This window comes from Myripristis murdjan, chromosome 15, assembly GCF_902150065.1.
Source record: "Myripristis murdjan chromosome 15, fMyrMur1.1, whole genome shotgun sequence".
NCBI lineage: Eukaryota > Metazoa > Chordata > Actinopteri > Holocentriformes > Holocentridae > Myripristis > Myripristis murdjan.
In genome coordinates this window covers 5,979,851-6,001,011 of record NC_043994.1, presented here as the reverse complement: position 1 = coordinate 6,001,011, position 21,161 = coordinate 5,979,851, and the positions used below count along the sequence as shown (strand labels likewise).

Below are 21,161 nucleotides of genomic sequence, written 5' to 3'. Positions count from 1 at the left end.
GGCAGTAAAGAGCGTGGCAGTAAAGAGCGTGGCGATATATCGATATTGTGATGTGACAAGATACTGTGTCACATTTCATATATTATAATTTTAAGATATGGCATAACTATTGTCTTTTTCTGTTTTGTCTTTTTCTGTTTTATTGAGCTCGACGAGATAGTGTCTCACATTTTAAATAGCTAAATTTACACTTAAATGGGGCTGGGCAGTATACAGATGCCATGATGTGAGACTGAATATGATCTAGGATTACAATAAAGTGATGTCATTTCAAAATGCACCAGATGGTTCCAACTGTTCTTTTATTTGTCCTTACCCACTTAGTTTTTGTTCATGCATTACTGACAGTTAATGACTCTCATTGTGCAAACATTTAGTGAAAGCACTAGTAGCCATTCCCTCTATCATAACAACAGAAGTATTTGGTTTGATTGCATTTCTGTGCTGAAGTTTGGTTTTGTGTAGCACAGTGCTTCGATCTACAAGAGCCAGTGTATTCATTAGGTGGATTTAGAGTTATGAGGCTCAATTAATGCTTCATGAAAACCATCATGTACTTTTATACATAATATTGTTAAAAGCCAGTACTCCAAGTAAAAAATTAGACTGAGCAACTTTCACTTGTTATGGAGTAACATTTGGAGTCTCTGTACTTTTACTTTTACTTGTACTTGTGCCAGGGTTGTGTACTTTGTCCAGCGGTGGCCCCTGGCCCCGACTCCGACCCCGGAGAGCTACACCGACCTTTCCTCCACTGCGGGCTGTGCTCCTCCCACCTCCAGGGCTTGTTTAGAGGCGACCAACCTGACTGTATCCGGCATTTCCTCATTTCCTCGGTGACTGTGAACTCCTTTAAGTCGACACAACATTTCAACAACAAGACTAAAATGTTTTTCTTGCCATTTTTCTCCGCGACCACCTGGACTCTCCTGGTTCTCGTCTTGACCCTGCTGTTACTGTGAGTAGTTTTCTTTCCTCCACATCTTACTGGCAGGCTGTTCATTAAATTAAATTTGCTGGTCAAGCTGGTATAGTCATTAAACAACAATTAAACAATTCAATTCACTTTTATGCGTATAGCAAGTAAGAAAGTAAAGTTTGTTCATAGCGCACATTTAGATACAGCACAAGCGAGCCAAAGTGCTTTACAAGAGGACAGCAAAAAATGTAGCAAGTAGTTTGTTAATAGCCGTGTTTTTGTGTATAGCGTCAAATCATAACGGTAATTTCCTCAAGGCGCACACAAATAACCACTGGTACGACCTGAGAAACCTGCAAATTTTGTCTCATCCAGGCTGAATGATTTAAAGCCGAAATGAGTTGAGCAACAGTTCACTTGTGTTTCATGGGGTCATGCTGCAGCCTGTCATTGTTTTTCAGCTCTTCACTTATCGCTTCTCTCATTACGTAACACCACTGCAACAAGGGTAATTCCTCTTTTTCCCCTGTGATTTAGGTATGGCATTTGGCCATTCAGTTTCTTCAAAAAGCTGGGCATCCCCGGACCAAGACCTATGCCTTTTGTGGGAACAATGCACAATATGAGTAAAGTAAGTGCAGTGGACTGGGACCACTTATAAAGAACTGCTAATGATCTGTAACCCAATTTCTTTGTGACCAATATAACATTAAATAGGCATCATCATCGTCAGTTGTAATATCAAAGAAAGGGACATTGGCCCACTCACTTAGTCGATATCAAAAAATAGGCTATGTGTGCCACAAAGCAATGGCATACATGCCAACTAAAGTGATGTTTTAACCAACCAACAAAGCTGCCAAATACTGCTAGTAGATAATTGAATCTGACTTATCATGCACATTTCATATATTTTGTATGTTGGGTAACGGAGAAATGTTATTCTAGCAACATGCAAATCCACTCTGTGTCAAACCAGACAGAACAAAAAATATCAGCGTTCCCGACATGTTTTCCCTAAAATATAATCCTTTTTGAAATTCCCTTAATCATCTCACAGTGAACAGGGGCCTCATTTATAAGCGTTGCATAGGCACAAAACGGCTCCTGAAAGCGGCATAAGTCACTTCCCACGCACAAGTTGGGATCTATAAAAACAAACTTGACAGAAGAACTCCGACCCATGGAGACAGGGGAAAGGTGGTGAAATGGTGAGTTGAAGCCAGACTTTTGAAATAAATTGTGTCAAAGCCATTATTGTACATGTAATGACCCGTCCCACACATTTAATTTCACTTCCTATTATGCATTACTCATAACCCACTTTATCATAATCAGTATTTCATTAACACCATCACATCCCCCAATTTGTGTTCACCTAATAAACTTAAATTTTCAAGTGATATCCCAGGGTGATGGCACTGCTGACAGACTGACAGAATGAACACTAACCAAGGTCAGAGTAGGGCGTGTTGTCGAGAGATGAGGTGGCAAAAAATACACATTTATTATTCAACTGAAGATGCAAAAGGCACCCTTGTAAAACTGGGCCTGGTCGGTCAGTCAATCAGTAGTTTAGTTCAGGCGGCATAGTTCAAATTTATTTGGTGGATCATCATGAATTTTGGTGAAAACATCCATGAAAGTTGGTGACATTCATGTCACCTGGAGGATGAAATCTGGAAATTCTGGTTACCCAATGACCTTCCACTATGACTATCTAATAAAATGCAGAAATGCCCAGAAATATTATTAATACACGCTTGTTTATCATTCATTCAAGTAAAACCATTGTTTGCACCAGGCCAAAAAGTGCGTAGAGACATTTTGTAATTGTCATATTAGCAGGTTCTTCTTATCATTGATACATGTGGATTAACATTCATTCAACTAATGTGGAGATTTATCTACACTTTCTGTGTACACTAAAGGCAGTTTGAACCCTTGTCTTCCTGTAACCTTTCATTTTCTTTCCTCCCTCTTTTGAAATGCCTTGTAGGGAATTCGTTTTGAATTGGAGTGCCACAAGAAGTATGGGGATGTCTGGGGGTGAGCTGATGTTTATTTATTACGTTCTACAGGCTAGAAGGAGCCTGTCTGAAGACCAAGTTAATTCTTGTTTGTGTGTTTGTTGGAGTTGATGTTATGATTAAGACATGTAACTGTATACTTTTTTGGCATGCATTTTGAGCTACTCTTACTTCAAGCAAGTTTTAATTTTAGGATCTTTATCAATTGCTATCATGCACCAAATTATTATAAACAGTTACACACTACATGATGTATGAGAAGTAGGATTGAAATGTTTTTAAAATTATTGCTTATCCTCTCTACAATTTAATGGCATGTGCAGGTTAATGAACTGTTCATAAATTCAAGTTCAGCACATTTATTGCCTACTTGTAACAAGGCTATTGTTTGACCTGCACAAGTTGTATGCAGGATGAATGATAATTTTGTGTATTTGAAGTTGAGGTAAGATATTTTCCATTGTATTTGTTTTAATCGGTGACTAATATTTACAGTGATATCATTGTGTTTGCGCACAGGATGTTTGATGGACGTTCACCAGTGCTCGTGTTGTCAGACCCCGAGATGATTAAAGCTGTTCTTGTGAAGGAGTGCTACTCTGTGTTTACCAACCGCAGGGTAAGAGTGATACTCCACTTTATACTTGTGTTTCCATGTCCCAGACTTATTCAACACCAGTAGGATGTTTTGTTTTTTTTGTGGTGTTTGCTGTTTTCAATACAGCAATATTGCTAAAATTAGCACTGCAATAGCAGTGCAAATTCCACGTACTCATGAAACAACCTTTAGTGGGTCACATGCAGCAGCAACTTTGAGGGGAAGGTAAAGGAAATGGAAAAATAAAGATGGCCAGTGATGCTAGTGAGGCTTATACTATCAGAGAATTAGCTGATCCTTGACAAAGTTATGTTTAAGCTTTGCATGAAAGATAAAAACACTGCTGCTAGTACTTCCATGTGATCGTAATTATAAAAGGCTGCAAGAACATGAAGTAAAGCCAGAGGCGACTCCTCTTTTAAGTATAACCACACACAAAAAAACTTTAATTACATCTTAAAAGTGTCAAAAACAGCAACATGTTTTGTCCATGGAGCTTTAGTGAAGATATCAAACCACACAGCACTGTCTGCATCACAAAAACCAAAATGCAAAGCAAAGTACAGAGTCAAGAGTTACACGTAGGAAATATGCTCATAAGGTCCAACAGTTTTTTCTTTGATTTTACAGAACAGAATCTCAAAATGAAACTCCTTAAAATGTTGAGACATTGCATATAGAGAATCTTAGAATCTACGTACCTTTGGAGGATGCGAATGCGTTCACCAAACACCACGTCAGCCCACTAATTAGATTTAGTGATTTCATGTGCAAATTTGACATTTTACAAATTTGAGGGTAATAAACCATTTATAAATTCAAGTTCAGCACATTTATTGCCTACATGTAACAAGGCTATTGTTTGACCTTTGATCAAGAGCTCTGACAGTTCATTTGAGAAAAAAAAGTTACTAATCTTTGGACATCTTTAACAGCTGATGACACTTGAGATTACATTTGGAACATATTTCTCAGTATTTGCATAGCCCAATTAAAAAAAAAAAAAATCCCTGTACACACAGATTAGCAATTAGTCTGAATATTTTCTATGGAGGCATAAATTACAGAGACTACAAACATGCCTTAGGGTGCTTTCAGACCTGTGGCCTGTTTGCTTTGTTCTGATTCAGGGGCTAAATCGATACAGTTGTCTCGTTTTTCGTTTGGAGCGTTTGTGTTCACAGGGCAACCGTCTGTAGCGGTTCAAAGCTGTAAACAAATGCCATGTGCGAAAAAACTGTTCTCTCATTGGTCAGAAATTACCCCCAAAGAAGAAGTTTCCTCTTCCGTTCTTACCCCGGAAAAAACAAAAACCATGGAGCATCTTCAGCGTGTGTGGCTAGTTTGTTTCTCTGTGTTTACCCAGTGACGGTTCTGCCCATGTTGCCGCCCTAGGCGAAATTACTGCCTTGTTACTACTCCTACCTACTTTTTATATGGACAAAATGTTGTTTGAATAATAAGCCACCGGCCACGGCACCGGTCGGCATCAGGCGGGCCAGCCACGGCACCGGCCGGTACCGCGCCCACCTGGTCAGGTCTGCCGGATCGGACAGGTGAGCGGCACTGATAATATTTTTTCTTTTTTTGCGCTTGTGCCACCCCCCACATGACATGAAAAAATGCCCACTTCGCCCGTGCCTAAAACCGCTACTGAATGTGTCCTGTAACGGAGGAAAACATCCCGTTCTACCGGGAATCAAGACTGCGCAGGGAAAATAATGTCACACTGCATCTACTGAGAAGAAGACGGGCCGCGACAAGGAATCGCCGACGAAGATGGGCTCTGACGCTGGTTGAACCACAGTTCTGAGTGAGTTGTGTCGGTTGCTGTGTCGATTCTGTTCTCACTGCAAACGAACCGCTCCAGGGCTCGAATGGAAGCGAGCCGAGACCACCTCTTCTAGGCGATCTCGGCCGCTTGTTTTGTCCCGCATCCGAGCGCGATTGCTGTGTTCACATATGTCCACACGAACCGATCTTTAGGGGGAAACGCTCCCTGTTTCGGAACAACTGCTCCAAACGGGACAGGTCTGAAAGCACCCTTAGTGTCCTGGTTAATCCAGTGGAGGACATGTGCGTACTCTATATAGGTCACTGTATACAAGATACAGCATTTGCATTTTATTTCAACTCAAAAACAGCATTCTGCTTGATCCTGCACTAGTTGTATGCAGGTGAAGGCCGTGAAGTCACCACATCTGACAGGGTTCATCCTCTGTCGTGATAATCTCCTCAGTAGATTTTGTGAAATGTTACCTTGGAGAAAGTGTTGAAAGAACAGCCGACCAACACTGCCGTCAAAAATATTTGAATATTTTAGTCCCTCCATGATGGTCTGTTTTGAAGTAGAATGTAAGTGTCTTGTATCCTGCCAGTGTTTTAATCATATTATATTTATAACCAGTACTCGAGTTGAGGGGGGATAAGGGAGGATGGCATGGATGGTTTCCCTGTTTCATCATAAGAACACTGCAAGAGGTAGTGTGAGGTCGTGAATCATACTTTTGTCATGTTTTTAGCTTTTTGGCTTTGAAATCCCTTTTTTCACATATATAAGACCCCATTACACATTCCTTAGCTCATCTGTAATGTTGCAATATCAGCTAATCTTCTTTTTTTTATCTGAAGGAGGTCACTAACCTTTTTTTTTTTTTTTTCATTTCCTTCCCTTCCCCCTCAGAATTGATCCTGCATATGGGCTTTCTGCATTTGGTGTAATATTAAAGTTTCCCTTTTTCATCATAAGAACACTGCAAGAGGTAGTGTGAGGTTGTGAATCATACTTTTGTCATGTTTTTAGCTTTTTGTCAAGAAAACTAGAGATATAATAGCTTAGCGAGACAGTTGTTCTTTGTTTGTGTGTTGTTTGAGAAGTAAGGACCCTTGATTAGCCCTTGTTTAGATTTGTCTTGCCTATGATAGTGTATTAAGGCCGGATTATGCTTCAGCGTAAGCGGAGCGTACGGGGGTTGTGCGAAGCTTACGGAGGTTGTGCGACTGCCGCAGAGCCTTGCCGCGCACCTCTGAAAAATTGTAACTACACAGACCCCACGTAGCCCCCAACGCAGGCCCCCCACTGACAACAAGAGCTATGATTGGTCCGCCAAACTACATCATTTCCGGCATTTCGCCCCTCCGGAGTCACGTCCTATTGTTGTGCCTATGTCTATGGTTGTGCCGGCAGCGGCATTTTTAAAAGAAATCCTGTTGTGATCGCATCTCAACTCGTCGGTTGATTTCAAATTGTTTGGAAAGTTTGGATCATGCTGGATCTGAATCTACTGCTGCTCCTTTTAAAAACAGCGCTGCCGGCACAACAACAGGAAGAGCAGTGACCATACGCCACAGGGTCCATGTAGGTCTGCAAAAAAAAAAAAAAAAAACGCGCCCCATACTGTTTTGGTGGAGAATTGCTTAGCGTGTTTCGCAGAGGTATGTTGGACACACACGCCCTGCGTGGCAACTGCGTGCACGTTGCGTTGAGTCTCCACAGAACCATAATCCGGCCTTTAGGACCATTTTTTTCTTTTTTTGTATATTTGTGACTATAATCTCAGAATTTTCAAGTTTTTTTTCCTCATAAATTTGTCATTTTTTTCTCGTAAATTTATCTCCTCAGTCTCTGAAATTCAGAGTTTTTTTTTTTTTTTTTTTTCCTCAGAATATCACCCTGGCTCCATCATTTTTTCCCTTACAATGGCCCTAATATGCCATCATACTAAAACTTTTCTCACTACAAAAAATGAAGAGTTCTCTTATGGGAGCTAACAGAAGTGAGTTAGGCTACCCCATTTTTGCTGAGTGCTCAGTGTGTTATTCATTCTCAATGCTGGTGCTGTCTAGATTAGATCATGTGAGTAATATGTGAGTGTATTGATTAATATCTTAAATCATATAGGCTGCCATTAGACACATTTTTTTAGGAACATTCAGAGTAAATCTCCGTGAATTGCAACAAAGTTTTAAATGCCTTTCAGTGACAGAAGTAAATTTATCATGCTTGTTGTTCAATGATTAATAATTCACAGTGTGATAGGCTATATAAAACTGGGCATGATATGAATTGTTTTGAAAGAGCAAGCTGGGTCTGAACTGGAAAATCTGAATATGAATTGTGAAAAATACATTTTTAAGTTTGTAGGACAGACAAATCTGCTCTCTGCTGTAGCTGCTGGAAACATTAGAGGAGGCATGCAACTCTCCTGTATAAACATTTTATCACTCATTGGCATTTGCCCTCGGTTGTACTCATGATCACAGGACACTATGGGTGACCTGGCTGGGCCTTTTGCAGATGGAATTGTAGCAGCTAAGGACGAGCGGTGGAAAAGAATTCGGAGTACAATATCGCCATGCTTCACCAGCGGCAGGCTGAAACAGGTAATTATGACATCTGGGTCTCAGGAGCAACAAACCTGCATGCACACAAAAAATGTGCAGACCCTCATCACTGGAAAAATCTTCACAGCAGAACGACATGTCTCTAGGGCCAACAGGTCTCCCAAATGTCTGTAGAAATGAGCTAAAATGCTGCTGTGTTGTATACATTTGATCAGAAGCTTTTCTGAGGGAGAATGAGCTGAGTGCCACTGATTAATGTTAGACATCAAAATATTGTTTGATGTATTGTTAGTATGAACACCTATGAAAGTGTGAAGTGTGTTATTAAGTTAATATCATATATTAAAGTATTACTCTTCTTTTTTAAAGGTCTTTTCATTTGTTGAGCAATATGCAAACCGACTCGTTGGGAGCCTTGAGCAAAGGAATTTGAGTGAATCCGTCGATGTTAAAACGTATGTTGCCAACCTGTTATTAAGAAGCCAGTGATTACATTTTTCATTGTGACTTCAAATTAATATGGGAATGCACAAAAGCCACATTTCTGATATATTTATTTATCTGTTTTGTTTTGTTTTTTTTTTTTTTTGTAGATTCCTGGCACCCTACAGTTTAGATGTTGTGACCAGTGCATCATTCAGTGTTGATACGGACTCCATAAACCATCCGGATGATCCTGCTGTTGTTTATATCAAGAGGGTTCTCAAGCTCAAATTTTGGCCTTTATTTTTTCTAAGTATGCACTTCCTGCACATTAGTTAGAAATAGAGATCATTTGATTATAATACCACCTAATGGGCATTTTGGTTGAAATACTCATAACACTTTGTTCTACTTTCAGTGATATTTCCCTTCGCTTCCAGACTTTTCAAGCTCTTGGGTATTTCACTGATGGATATGACCAGCGTGAATTTCTTCTATGGCGTATTAAAGAAATTCAAAGACCAGCATCAAGCAGAGGATTCTGTAAGCTTTCACCTATTTCAAGTGCATAGATATTGCAGAATAAACCATGAATCTGCTGTTCGTTCGCCTCACACCTTCAACTGAATCCTACTGCATTTGATAATATCAGGCAACAGGCCCGTGAAGGACGGTGCCCATATAGGGTGTTCTGTCCTGTTTCCAGTCCAGCGCAAAAATGAACGGGGTCTAAAATATTTGCCTTTAAACTATTGTCCCGCACTAATGTTGACTCTTTGTCACCTTGATAAACTTTTTCTCACGGTGCGTGCAGTACTGCTGCTGTGGGCTGCTTGTGGCAAATCAACATCGGCCACTCACTCACTCATGGATGACGTGCAAGAGACGTTTGGTGAGGGACATTTAGTAGGACACATGCACAGTATCCATTGAAAAGGTGTGATGCCTTTGTCCAGGCTGCAGCCTGTCAAGGTTGACACTTTGTACAACCAGGAAATGCCAAAGCAACACTGGTCAAAGTAGGACAGTAGTTGATAATCTATTCATGTAAAAAAATTCAATGAATCTCTTAGTTACATCTCTAAGTTACCAGCCCCCCATTCTACCATGCAGGCTAATGGCTAATGCAGGTTCTGTATGGGCCCAGTTGCACTGTTACATGCTGTATATATCTAATTATGCTCTCTAGGATTTCCCGGTAGATTATCGGCATGATCTGGCTGCTCCATAAAGCCACAGCCGTCTCAGAAAGGAAAGTCTGCTGCAGTCTCTTGCACAGGTTATCAGTGTGTGTTTTCCAGCAAAGATGGTTGTCTATGTGAAAACGAGGACACCTGAGTGATTGTCTAGTTTTTGATGACCACTGGCTCATGGGTAATCATCGCCTCAGGTCAAAGACCTTCCCCTGCATATTGGTGACATTTAAAAGGAGATGGTTGGTGTCACACCACTTGATGAAGGTGTCTGTCTCATCGTGGTACACAGAGGGGACCGTCTCCGTGTGGAGAAGGCTCACCATGGGACACCATGCTCTGCACCGCTTTTGAGTAAAAGAGTTTAACTATTAGTAGTAACTAGTATTAGCTATTTATAACTGATAGTAACTATTCATTTAATAGTAACTATTTGTCTTTATAAGCTTGAAAAAAACTGTCCATTTGCATTACTCTAATCTATGCAAATGTCTTTTATTGTATGCTGTGTTTGTTAGAGCTTCCTCAGGGTTGAAGAGTGTACACTGTTTTGTAACTTGTGCTGGATGCTGAATATCTGTCTGTGCTATCCAGAGCCATGGCGACTTCCTGCAGGTGATGGTTGAGAATGAAATACCAGAAACGGAGATCAAAAATGGTGAAGAGCCAAGTAAAGGTATGATTTTGTAACGCTTTCATCAGTTTTGTGATGCAGAGAAGTCTAAGTAACACTATTAGTTGAATGCACAGTTTAACTGTGAGAGGTGCATGGTTGTAAGTCTCAGTCAGTGGTGGTAGGAGGTATAGAATGACCGATAGTGGATTTGGCCGATAGCCGATAGTGCTGATAGTAGTTATCTAGAAAAAGAAATTGATTAATTTGCCGATAGCTGATTACTTGGCCGATAGTCAAAAAAGAGGGGCCGATAGTTAGTCATTAACGTAACGTTAGAGTCAGAACGGACAAGCAGTGATGTTAACCTAACCCGAGTCAAAACATTTATTATTCCAGTAACGTAAACCTAATTTATTAATGAAGCTACATTATATAAAGTCAACGTTTAATGTAATAACCTTATGAATTTACATAGATACCTTGTGTTGGGGTGCACCTTCCAGAAAAATTGAAGCCAGTTGTCACACGTGTTTTCATGATCGCGGCACGTGCTCAGCTTGTTTTAGTAATGTTTGGCCGATACTATCGGTGGGGCCAATAATGTTGAGGCCGATAGTAACTAATTAGTAATTAGTTACTAATTAGTAATTAGTTACTATCGGCCTGCTGATACTATCGGCCTGCCGATTAATCAGTCGTTATCTAGTAGGAAGTACTGGGTGCTGTGGCGTAGTAGAGTCTGATGGCTGAAGGCAGGAAAGAGCCGCCAAGGCGCTCTGAGGCATGTGGCCGGATGAGTCTGTGGCTGAACACTCCTGAGCCGCCTCAGCTCGGCATGGAGAGGATGACAGAGGTTGTCCATGATAGCCTTCAGCTTCCCTCTCATCCTCTTCTCTGTCGCTGCTGCCACACTTTCCAGTTCTACGCCCACCACAGAGCTGGCCTCCCTCACCAGCTTGCCCAGTTTGTTTGCACCAGAAGTCCCAATGCCACCTCCCAGCACACCACTGCAAAGAAGATAAGGCTGTCCACTACAGACTGGTAGAACATCTGTAGCGGCCTAGTGCCTGAGCCTCCTCAGGGAGAAGAGTCTGCTCTGTCCTCTCCTGGAGACTTCAGGGGATCACAGCCAATCAAAACAGATGATGAATTGTCTAATTACAAATATTACTAAGCTTGGTTTACTTGCTGCTGTGTCCGATTTTACTATACTATATTAAACTGGAAAAAATAATGGAGGGTTCTTACAATAAATTTGGGATGATAAAGGGACTTTTCTTCCAATATGCCAGAGGGGCTACATTTTTGCTCAGACTTGACAGGGTGTGTTGGAGTGCTCTTTGTGGTATGCATGGTAGGATGTGGTGCACACCTTAACATGTAAACTCCTTTTTTGTGCTTTTTTCCTCCTTTTTCCCTGTATATTTCTGTTCTTGGTTTCTTAATTTTATCAAAGTGTTTTTAATGTCTTATTTTTATAACTTAATCATCAATGCATCCTAATTGCCATGTTTGCAGTTGTATTGTAAAAAATTTGGGAAAGAAGCAATAATTTCACCTGATGTTGTTTTTGTTGTAGGTTTGACTTACAATGAGATCCTTGCTCAGGCATTTTTATTCATCTTTGGTGGCTATGAGACCACCAGTGTCACTCTGACCTATATCCTTTATTGCCTGGCAATCAACCCTGATGCATTGCAGACCTTGCAGGAGGAGATAGATGCCAACCTGCCAAGAGAGGTACTGTTTATGTTTTCTTGCTGTATGGGCGGCCTTCTCGGGTTTAAAGTTCTGATTTTTACCCATGTAGTGGTATTTTCTGGTCTACTCAAGTGTAATGCAGCCACCGAGTCTGGTCCGTTAAATCCTTCTTGGTCACAAGAATGAGTGCTTCACTGGAAGTGTTCTTCTCCAAAATAATTGAAATAGATATAGAGTGGAAAATAACAATTTTGAGCAGTGACACAGCTTTTTGTTTTGAGGGATTCACAGAAACAACACATTTGTTTTAGTTTCACTCTCAAAGCTTAAGTGTTCTCTGCTGTAGCACTGCCACTGTAAGTCCAGCTGAAGGCAGGCCACGCACCATGTGAGCTCTGACCTTTACAGACCTGGGAGAGTAACTGGCTTGATGTTGCATTTGGACCCTCTTCATATAGAGGCGATGCTGAGTGCTCTGATGATTGACTTGGTAATGCAAGTAGAATGCATATGCTGTGTGTGTGTGTGTGTGTGTGTGTGTGTGTGTGTGTGTGTGCGTGTATGCTCTGTCTGATCCTTCTGTGTCTGCTGATGGCACAAGAGCTGTATATTGTGATTTTACAGTACAAACCTCAAATGATAAAAAGTCATCCATACACAAACTCAGAAAGACATGTTTTGCATGGATTTTTTTTTTTTTTTTTTTTTTTTTTACCGTTTATAATGTATTATCAATAGCCATAAAATGGGGTCATAAAATGTATACTACAGCTGAAAGATAACATTTGCTGCCAACTGTAGGCAAAAAGAGAAAATTAGAGATATAAATCCTACTTACCTTTCACCTCTAGTCTCCCATCACATATGAGGGTCTGATGGGTCTGCAGTACCTGGACCAGGTGATTTGTGAGGCAATGCGTTTCATTCCCACCGCACCTCGCCTTGAGAGGGTGTGCAAAAAAACTGTCCAACTCAACGGCATCACCATTCCCGAAGGAACCGTGGTAGGAATTCCTGTGCACATACTACACAAAGACCCGCGCTACTGGAGCACACCTGAGCTCTTCAGACCAGAGAGGTATCAGCAGAAACATTCTGCACTGCATTTTGCTTTTATTCATTAACTGTACATAATGGAATCTCCTCTGCCTCCTCATCAGATTGTGCAATAACAGTACAATAAATTAGACCGATATATCAGACCAATATCTGCCCTTTTTTATATTGGATATCAGGGTGTGCATGTCCTCCATTTGCAAAATGAAAGAGACTGTCATCTAGGTCTAAAATTGTCTCTAGTAATACTTTATATTTCGTAATTTGCAAATTTAAAGAAATACTGGCTGTCAGCAGCTTCAAATAAAAAAAAAACTCACTCAGTATTGGTGTTAAAAACAGATATCGGTCGAATTCCACATTTCTGTGATTTAATGAAAGAGCTGACACTCAAACCACACACTTTTTCACACACTGTCTCACACACACTGAGACAGTGTGTGTGTCTATGTAATACTGATTTTTGTGTCTATGTAATACTGATTTTTTTTTTTTTTTTTTTAAGTGTGATTTAGTGTGATTATCAGTTTCTGTACAGGTTGCTCTAACCCTCTCCATGGTGAGCTACTTAAACTGGTCTCTGTCTTTATATGCAGATTCAGTAAAGACAGTGGTGAGGAAGTGAACCCATATGCGTATATGCCATTTGGGCTCGGTCCTCGTAACTGTGTTGGCATGCGGTACGCTCTGCTCACAATGAAGATGGTTATTGTGCGTCTCCTGCAGAGCTACACCTTGGAAACCTGCAAAGACACCGTGGTAAATCTAATGATACACACTCATTCACATGCATTCATATTATCATATCACTCTGGACCTTTTTTGTGTCTCATTTTATATTTTCTTTTCCTCTATAGATTCCTTTGGAGTTTAACATAATTTTTCAGCCCAAGCAGCCAGTCAAGCTCAACTTTGTTCCCAGAGAACAGTAATCAGCAAGGAGCATCTCCAAATATATCTTGATTTGGAAATCCTGTCAAATCCACAAATCTGTCTTTGTTTACTTTTTAATGTATGGCAACTGCTGGTAGTATGATTTTGAGTTTAAGATTTTACTGTGAAACTTGATCAAACTGATTCCACCACCATGAACTGTGAGCAATTTTTAACCTTCATTATCAACAAAATAATGGTTATATCCCCGGTGAACCTCCTGCACTTTGCAACTCCTCTGCCCTGCACAATAACTTTGAGGCCCTTTCACTGTGCACCTTAAGGGAAATCATGGCTAAATTACAGCCTTCATCCAGTCTGTGAGATCTTATGCTTGCCAGATTAATCAGGAAGGTTAGTAACAGCGTTGGTCTACAATTTTATCTGTGGTAGATAACTCTCAGCCCACTGACTGTGTTCCCCCTGCTTTAACCATGTAGTTGTGCACCCACTGATCAAGAAACCTAACCTCGACTCCACCAATTAAAAAAAAAAAAAAAAACAATTAGACCCACTTACCATTTTTTATCAAAGGTTTTAGAGAAGATTCTGCAATTACAACTGATTTCTTTTATGAATAAGAATATCTTTGACAAATTTCAATCAGGTTTGCATGCATGTTGTAGCACCAAAACTGCTCACTTCAATGTGACAAACAACATTTTACTTACATCCTTTTTCTTACTTCATCTATGTCTATATCTATATCTAAATCTATCTATATAGATATATGGTGTCACTAGGATGTGTCACTGCAGATGACAGTGAAGAGGGAATTTTCATAATCTTTTATCTTGACTTTGTTAAACCATGTAAAGCACTTAACTCTTAAATGTTTATAAATAAAGATTATTATTATTACATAACACTCCAATGAAGTTCATTTTATTCAGTCAATGCAGTGGCTTCAAATTTTTTATTGTATCTTGATTTTTACAGACAAAGCACACAAACATGTATCAGAAGTTTTCAACAAAGTTTTTTTTTTCCCTCTAAATAACACAGAAGTGAAGATTTCTCAGTGTTGCAGGTATCTGCAGAATGGGATTGTGTAAATGCCTGTATCTTATTAGGCCAAGGCTTATGGTTTCATTTCCCTTGTCATTATCCTCTCGTCACTCATTGATGTCCGTTGTGCTTTGTAACCCCACAATAACATCTGTGTTCTCAATGGAGAAAGAAGAGATGTCATTTCTTCTGAAATGATAGAAAAAGATACAGTAAATTTTGATAGCTTACCATAATTGACAAATTGAGAAAACAGTCGCCATGTTTGACCAAACATCGCCTATTTTATATACATGTGATTAAGATGAGTTGGTGTGAGGAAGTTTTACCATAGACTGACATAGTCAGTGTTTGAGGTGTTAATTGTTTCATATACAATCAAAAATTTAGTAAGCATTAAATTTAATGTGTTGTCCAAACTTAAAAAGTTAGAATTGGGGATGGACAGTTTGTAGTCCAGTCCAGTACTGCATATGTAAACAAAGGCAGCTATGGGTTGGCATAGAGCAACATACTTTAATGAATAGGGTCATTAAGCTGAGTGAATTAATGTAGACATTAAAGAAAACATAAAATTCCTGAATAAGTCTTTGTGTTTAGATTCAGTCCTTACCTTGGATGCTCGATGTCCTCGATAGTCTCTGGCAGCCTTACATTAAGTGTTTCTGGAAGGCACAAAGACACTAGGCCAGCTGCAATAGCAACAGAGCAGATTGTTACACCAAGACGACTTGTACAACTGGTGTAACCCATGGCATTTTGCCTGGTAAGACAAGAAATAGTAAATCAGAAACGTGTAGTTACATACTACACTTCTGCAGTTGTTAAAAGGAACTGGATGTGTTTTTTGTGGTAGACTTAACGCGCCGTGACAGTGCATTGACTTCATGGAAATGCATGACAGTGACTGTTGTGTACAGAAAGAGAGTGGTGAAGGAAGCTTCTGATAGCCCTTTCCCAAGCGTGGCCACAATAGTCTGTGCAAGCCAAACATCTACCCAGAACAAGTATACGTACACAGCTTTAGTATACATTCTTTTATGAAAATAATAATTATAATTTTTTATTGTTCATGTATATCATGAACATTAATTTGAACTTTCAAATTGTCATTGTTATAGTCTCATTTGAATATTCAAAATATTTTTTGTATTGACAAATTTGATTTTGTACTGGTAAAAATAAATGTTCATTATGATATACAGATAGGAGCACACAGAGCTTTTGTATAAGGCACAGATGTGTCAAAAAGAGCATAGGCACATCGCTACTCACAATGTAAATCCCTACATTTTTTTTCATAGGCCAATGCAAGAGCATTCTTGCATTGGCCTCCAGGGGTCAAACTGTTTCTGACCACACCTGACAGTTAGGTAGCACCGCTAAAAGTGCAAATGTACATCACTGCAGCAAAGTATCAGTGTCCCCCCAGTGTAGATGTTCAAGCCAAATCCCCCTATCAGACTGATTCCATAGTATGTTGAGGCTACTCCATACCTGCAAAGTAATACAACTGTAATAAATACACAAATCAATCATAGTATTCTTCTTTTCAAAATGAAATAAGCAAATGTCATGACCAAGGCTCTCTTCGGAGTTAGCAGAAGTGAATATTTTGAGGGGGGATACTCACCACACAAACCCAGACAGTAGAGTTAATTGTCTCATCTTTGGGGTCTTAATTAGGTCAAGGTAAGAGTAACTCTTGTTTGAGTTTTCCATGATCTCTGTGTTGGACAATGCCTATGTATTGGTAGAGAAATCAAGTTAGTGATATGCATATCCAGAGCATTACCCCGATACAGCCCAAGCTAAAGTAGGCCTACAGTCTGAATGGTAATAATACATTTAAAGGAGGCTGTAAAATTATACTGTAAAACAGCACAAGATGAAGTGCATACCATAACTTACCTCCATTTTTAATTTTGATGATAATATTGGTCTCTTGTTGAATTGAGCACATTTATCAAGGTAGAACTCTGCTCTTTCTGCTTTGCCGTTGACTAAAAGCCACCGGACAGATTCTGGAATCCACCTATAGTACAATTATAATCAGTATAATTATGTAACACCTTAATTAGGCTCTAATTAAGACTCTGTTAAGACCGTTTTCTCACCACCAAGTCAAAACTGCAAGACCTAGAGGGGCGCTGACAGTCATGATCAGCATCCGCCAGTCATTCACCAGATAGGCAAAAGCTGCCAATAGCATGTTCCCCACAGCCCAGGCCATGCCGCCAATCACACCAATGAACGCTCGGTGCTCAACATCAACCCACTCAATACCTTAATGGGAATAAGGAGAACCACTGAGCACACATTTTGTGTTTTTCAGGATGGTGAAATTGAATACTGAATATAAAATTACATTTATGAACTTCCAGTTATATTTTAATGAATATTTATTAAGCTAAATAATGATTTTTAAGGAACCTTGCATGGATGCTATTTTTTAAACATATATTTAAGCATTATTAATAATGCGATTATACAACTATTACCAACAAAATAAAATGTATAATCAAAATGTATTTATACTCTGGGCATTTCACTCTCAAAATATAAAAGTTTTTTGCTAGTATTCTCTCCATTTCAGTGTATATACACTACCAGTCAAAAGTTTGGACACACCTTCTCATTCAATGTTTTTTTCTTTATTTTTACTACTTTCTACGTTGTAGATACATACTGAAGACATCAAATATATGAAACAAGACATATGGAATTATGTAGCAAAGAAATAATTGTTAAATAACTCTAAATATGTTTTATATTTTAGATTCCTCAAAGTAGCCACCCTTTGCTTTGTTGACAGCGGTGCAAACCCTTGGCCTTCTCTCAATGAGCTTCATGATTTAGTCACCTGAAATGGTTTTCACTTCACAGGTGTGCCTTATCAGGGTTTATTTGTGGAATTTTGTGCCTTCTTAATGGGGTTGGGACCATCAGTTGTGTTGTGCAGAAGTCAGGTTGGTACACAGCTGACAGCCCTATTGGACAACTGTTAGAATTCATATAATGGCAAGAAGCAATCAGCTAAGTAAAGAGAAACAACAGTCCATCATTAATTTAAGAGCTGAACATCAGTCAGGCCTCACAATTGCAAAAACTTTGAATGTTTCCCCAGGTGCAGTCACAAAAACCATCAAGCGTTACGACGAAACTGGCACACATGAGGACCGCCCCAGGAAAGGAAGACACACCCTGCATTCCAAATCGCATACTTATACTTCTTACTTTTAGTATGTACTGCAGCTGCCCTTACAAAGTATGTAATTTAATATGCAATATGCATGCGAATGCATACTATTGGGACACACTACATATGTCATCCCTGAAGTCCGACCCTCTTGCTCACTTCCGCCGCCGTCCGTAGCGCCACATTTGAATGTTGTTGTCAAAATGCCGGTGTTGTTTCATACTGCGCTGTCGTCTGTCATATTTCTGATCTTCTGTCTTCCTCTCGCTGCTGCTGTCACTGAGCGAGTTTTGTGCGATATGTGTGTTTTGTTGTTGTCCATATGTTTGTGTGGCTTGTGGCTCAGTTAGTGCGACGTAACGTCCGCTGCGCAAATGATTGTGGGTCAGAATGGCGAGAGCAGCATGCTGAAATGCATACTGTGAAATCTGACCGGATGTAGTAGAACATCCTGGTACTCTTGGCATACTGCATCTGACCTACTATGTATTGGGACATACTAATTCTTTTTTTCCCTACTAAATAGTATGGTAGTATGAGTATTGGAATGCAGGGCAAGAGTCACCTCTGCTGCTGAGGATAAGTTCATCCGAGTCACCAGCCTCAGAAATCGCAAGTTAACAGCAGCTCAGATTAGAGCCCAGATAAATGCCACACAGAATTCTAGTGGCAGGCACATCTCTACATCATCTGTGCAGAGGAGACTGCACAAATCAGGCCTTTATGGTCAAATAGCTGTTAAGAAACCACTACTAAGGAAAAGCAACTTCTTTGTGTTTCTTGGCCCAAACAAAGTGGTGCTTTGGTCTGATGAGTCCAAATTTTAGATTTTTGGTTCCACCCGTCGTGTCTTTGTGTGATGCAGAACAGGTGAACGGATGGATTCCACATGCCTGGTTCCCACCGTGAAGCATGGAGGAGGAGGTGTGGGGGTGTGGGGGTGCTTTGCTGGTGAGACTGTTGGGGATCTATTCAAAATTGAAGGCACACTGAACCAGCATGGCTACCACAGCATCCTGAAGCGACATGCCATCCCATCCGGTTTGTGTTTAGTTGGACGATCATTTATTTTCAACAGGACAATGAGCCCAAACACACCTCCAGGCTGTGTAAGGGCTATTTGACCAAGAAGGAGAGTGATGGAGTGTTGCTCCAGATGACCTGGCCTCCACAGTCACCGGACCTGAAGCCAATCGAGATGGTTTGGGATGAGATGGACTGCAGAGTGAAGGCAAAGGGACCAACAAGTGCTCAGCCTCTCTGGGAACTAGTTCAAGACTGTTGGGAAACAATTTCAGGTGACTACCTCATGAAGCTCATCGAGAGAATGCCAAGAGTGTACAGAGCAGTAATCAAAGGGCAGCTATTTTGAAGAATCTCACAGAAAGGCAGAAGTTGTGGATTTCAAGAATTTGCACAGAGCGCTTTCGGCCATCCGGCCTTCAGACACTGATGAAGGCCGGATGGCCGAAAGCAAATGCTTGAAAAAGTCTAAATAAAAGATTTTACAGTTTTTTTCATTCGCTTTTTCCAGTATAATGAAACTGGGATCCACTTTGTCGTCATCTTCCCCTCCAAACCACAGCAGAAGTTTTCTTTTGCAAATGTGTTCATACCTTTTCATTGGATTCACACATTTTTCAGGCTCTTTTGCACAACACTTCTCACATGTGTCATTTACATGGCCCTGACTCCATTGACTTCACTGTGGTAGTCAAAAGCAAAACATCTGCTCACAGCTGATAGAAATGACTTGCATCACTGTGAAATCACTAGCGCACCTGCATCACTACCCTTTCCACAAATCACCATTCACCAATCAATCAGTATGCACCTACAAAAAAGGGGCCTATAAATTGTATTCTGTATTTTTTTTTCTCAACTCCTTTGAGTTTTTCTGTGTAATACTGTATGTGAATTACAGTATTTCAGTTTTTCCCATCAATACAGTATAATTTCACTTCAAAGTCTTTCTGAGTTTGGATGCAATTCTTTACTGTAAGTTCACATTTGAATGTGCAGCTCACAGGAGAACCTTGTTCAAACTGACAGCTGTATTTTGTATTCTGCTGTCAGCTGTGTTACAGTACAGTAGAGCTGATTGAAGGAATCTACTCATTTGGGCAGAAGTTGAGTTGTTTGAGGGAAATATTGGATTTTGCTACTTGCTTTACAATATGTAACTATGTAAATTGTCAAAAATATGACTGCAATACACACAGGAGAAAAGTAAGGTTGAACCTGCTCAGACTAAAAAAGGTGTGTTGCATTTTGGTGTTGAGTATGAAGTGAGTGAGTGGCTGGATTATGTCACTTGACTGCAAGTTGTATTGGGCGGTTACAAAATGTGCTTTTGCTGCATGTTTGAAATGTTTTGTCATGGTAAGAGCCTTTTGCAAACAAAATGTGTTATTTTGGGAAGTGCAACTCTCATTAGGCCTATGGATTAACTGTTTTGATACCAGCATTTCTGAGTTGACAAAGGAGGTAAAGCGATTGAAAAAAACTGTAACGCTGATGGACGGACCTGTGTGCGATCCACAACTTCTGCCTTTCTGTGATATCCGCTTGGACTGCGCACCAGGAGGGTGAGAGCGCAGTGGCAACTCTGTAGCCTACACTATTTTGAAGAATCTAAAATATAAAACATGTTTTGAGTTATTTCACACTTTCTTGTTTACTACATAATTCCATGTGTGCATTCATAGTTTTGATGCCTTCTGTGAGAATCTACAATGTAAATAGTTATGAAAATAAAGAAAAAACATTAAATGAGAAAGTGTGTCCAAACTTTTGACTGGTAGTGTATGTTAAAAAATAGCATCCATGCAAGGTTGTTTAAACATCATTATTTAGCCTAATAAATATTCATTAAAATATAAATGGAAGTTCATACACATAATTTTATATTCACTATTCAATTTCATCATCCTGAAAAACCCCGAGAACCTTGTCAAATGCTAACAAGAGTAATGTCCAAACAGAGTGCCACTTACCTATGTGGTGCTCATACAGGTAAACCCGAAACTGCACTGACTTTGACCCCAACTCTAAGATTAAGCCAAACCCAGATAAAGATATCTACACATTGCCTTGCACGCGATTCTGAGTATCTTGAAGCCTGGGAGACTTTGATATGAC

The 21,161-nt window shown here is 39.9% G+C and overlaps 1 protein-coding gene across 1 annotated transcript; it reads left to right on the top strand.

Moving 5' to 3' along the window:
- Nucleotides 1–815: 815 nt before the first annotated feature.
- On the top strand, nt 816–14,118 carry LOC115372264 (cytochrome P450 3A27-like). Its single transcript, XM_030069984.1, has 13 exons — nt 816–958; nt 1,457–1,550; nt 2,919–2,968; nt 3,469–3,568; nt 7,811–7,930; nt 8,261–8,346; nt 8,485–8,627; nt 8,733–8,857; nt 10,102–10,183; nt 11,703–11,863; nt 12,676–12,902; nt 13,477–13,639; nt 13,738–14,118. The coding sequence occupies exons 1-13, from the start codon at nt 888–890 to the stop codon at nt 13,810–13,812; spliced, it is 1,497 nt and encodes a 498-aa protein (XP_029925844.1). The 5' UTR covers nt 816–887; the 3' UTR covers nt 13,813–14,118.
- Nucleotides 14,119–21,161: the final 7,043 nt, after the last annotated feature.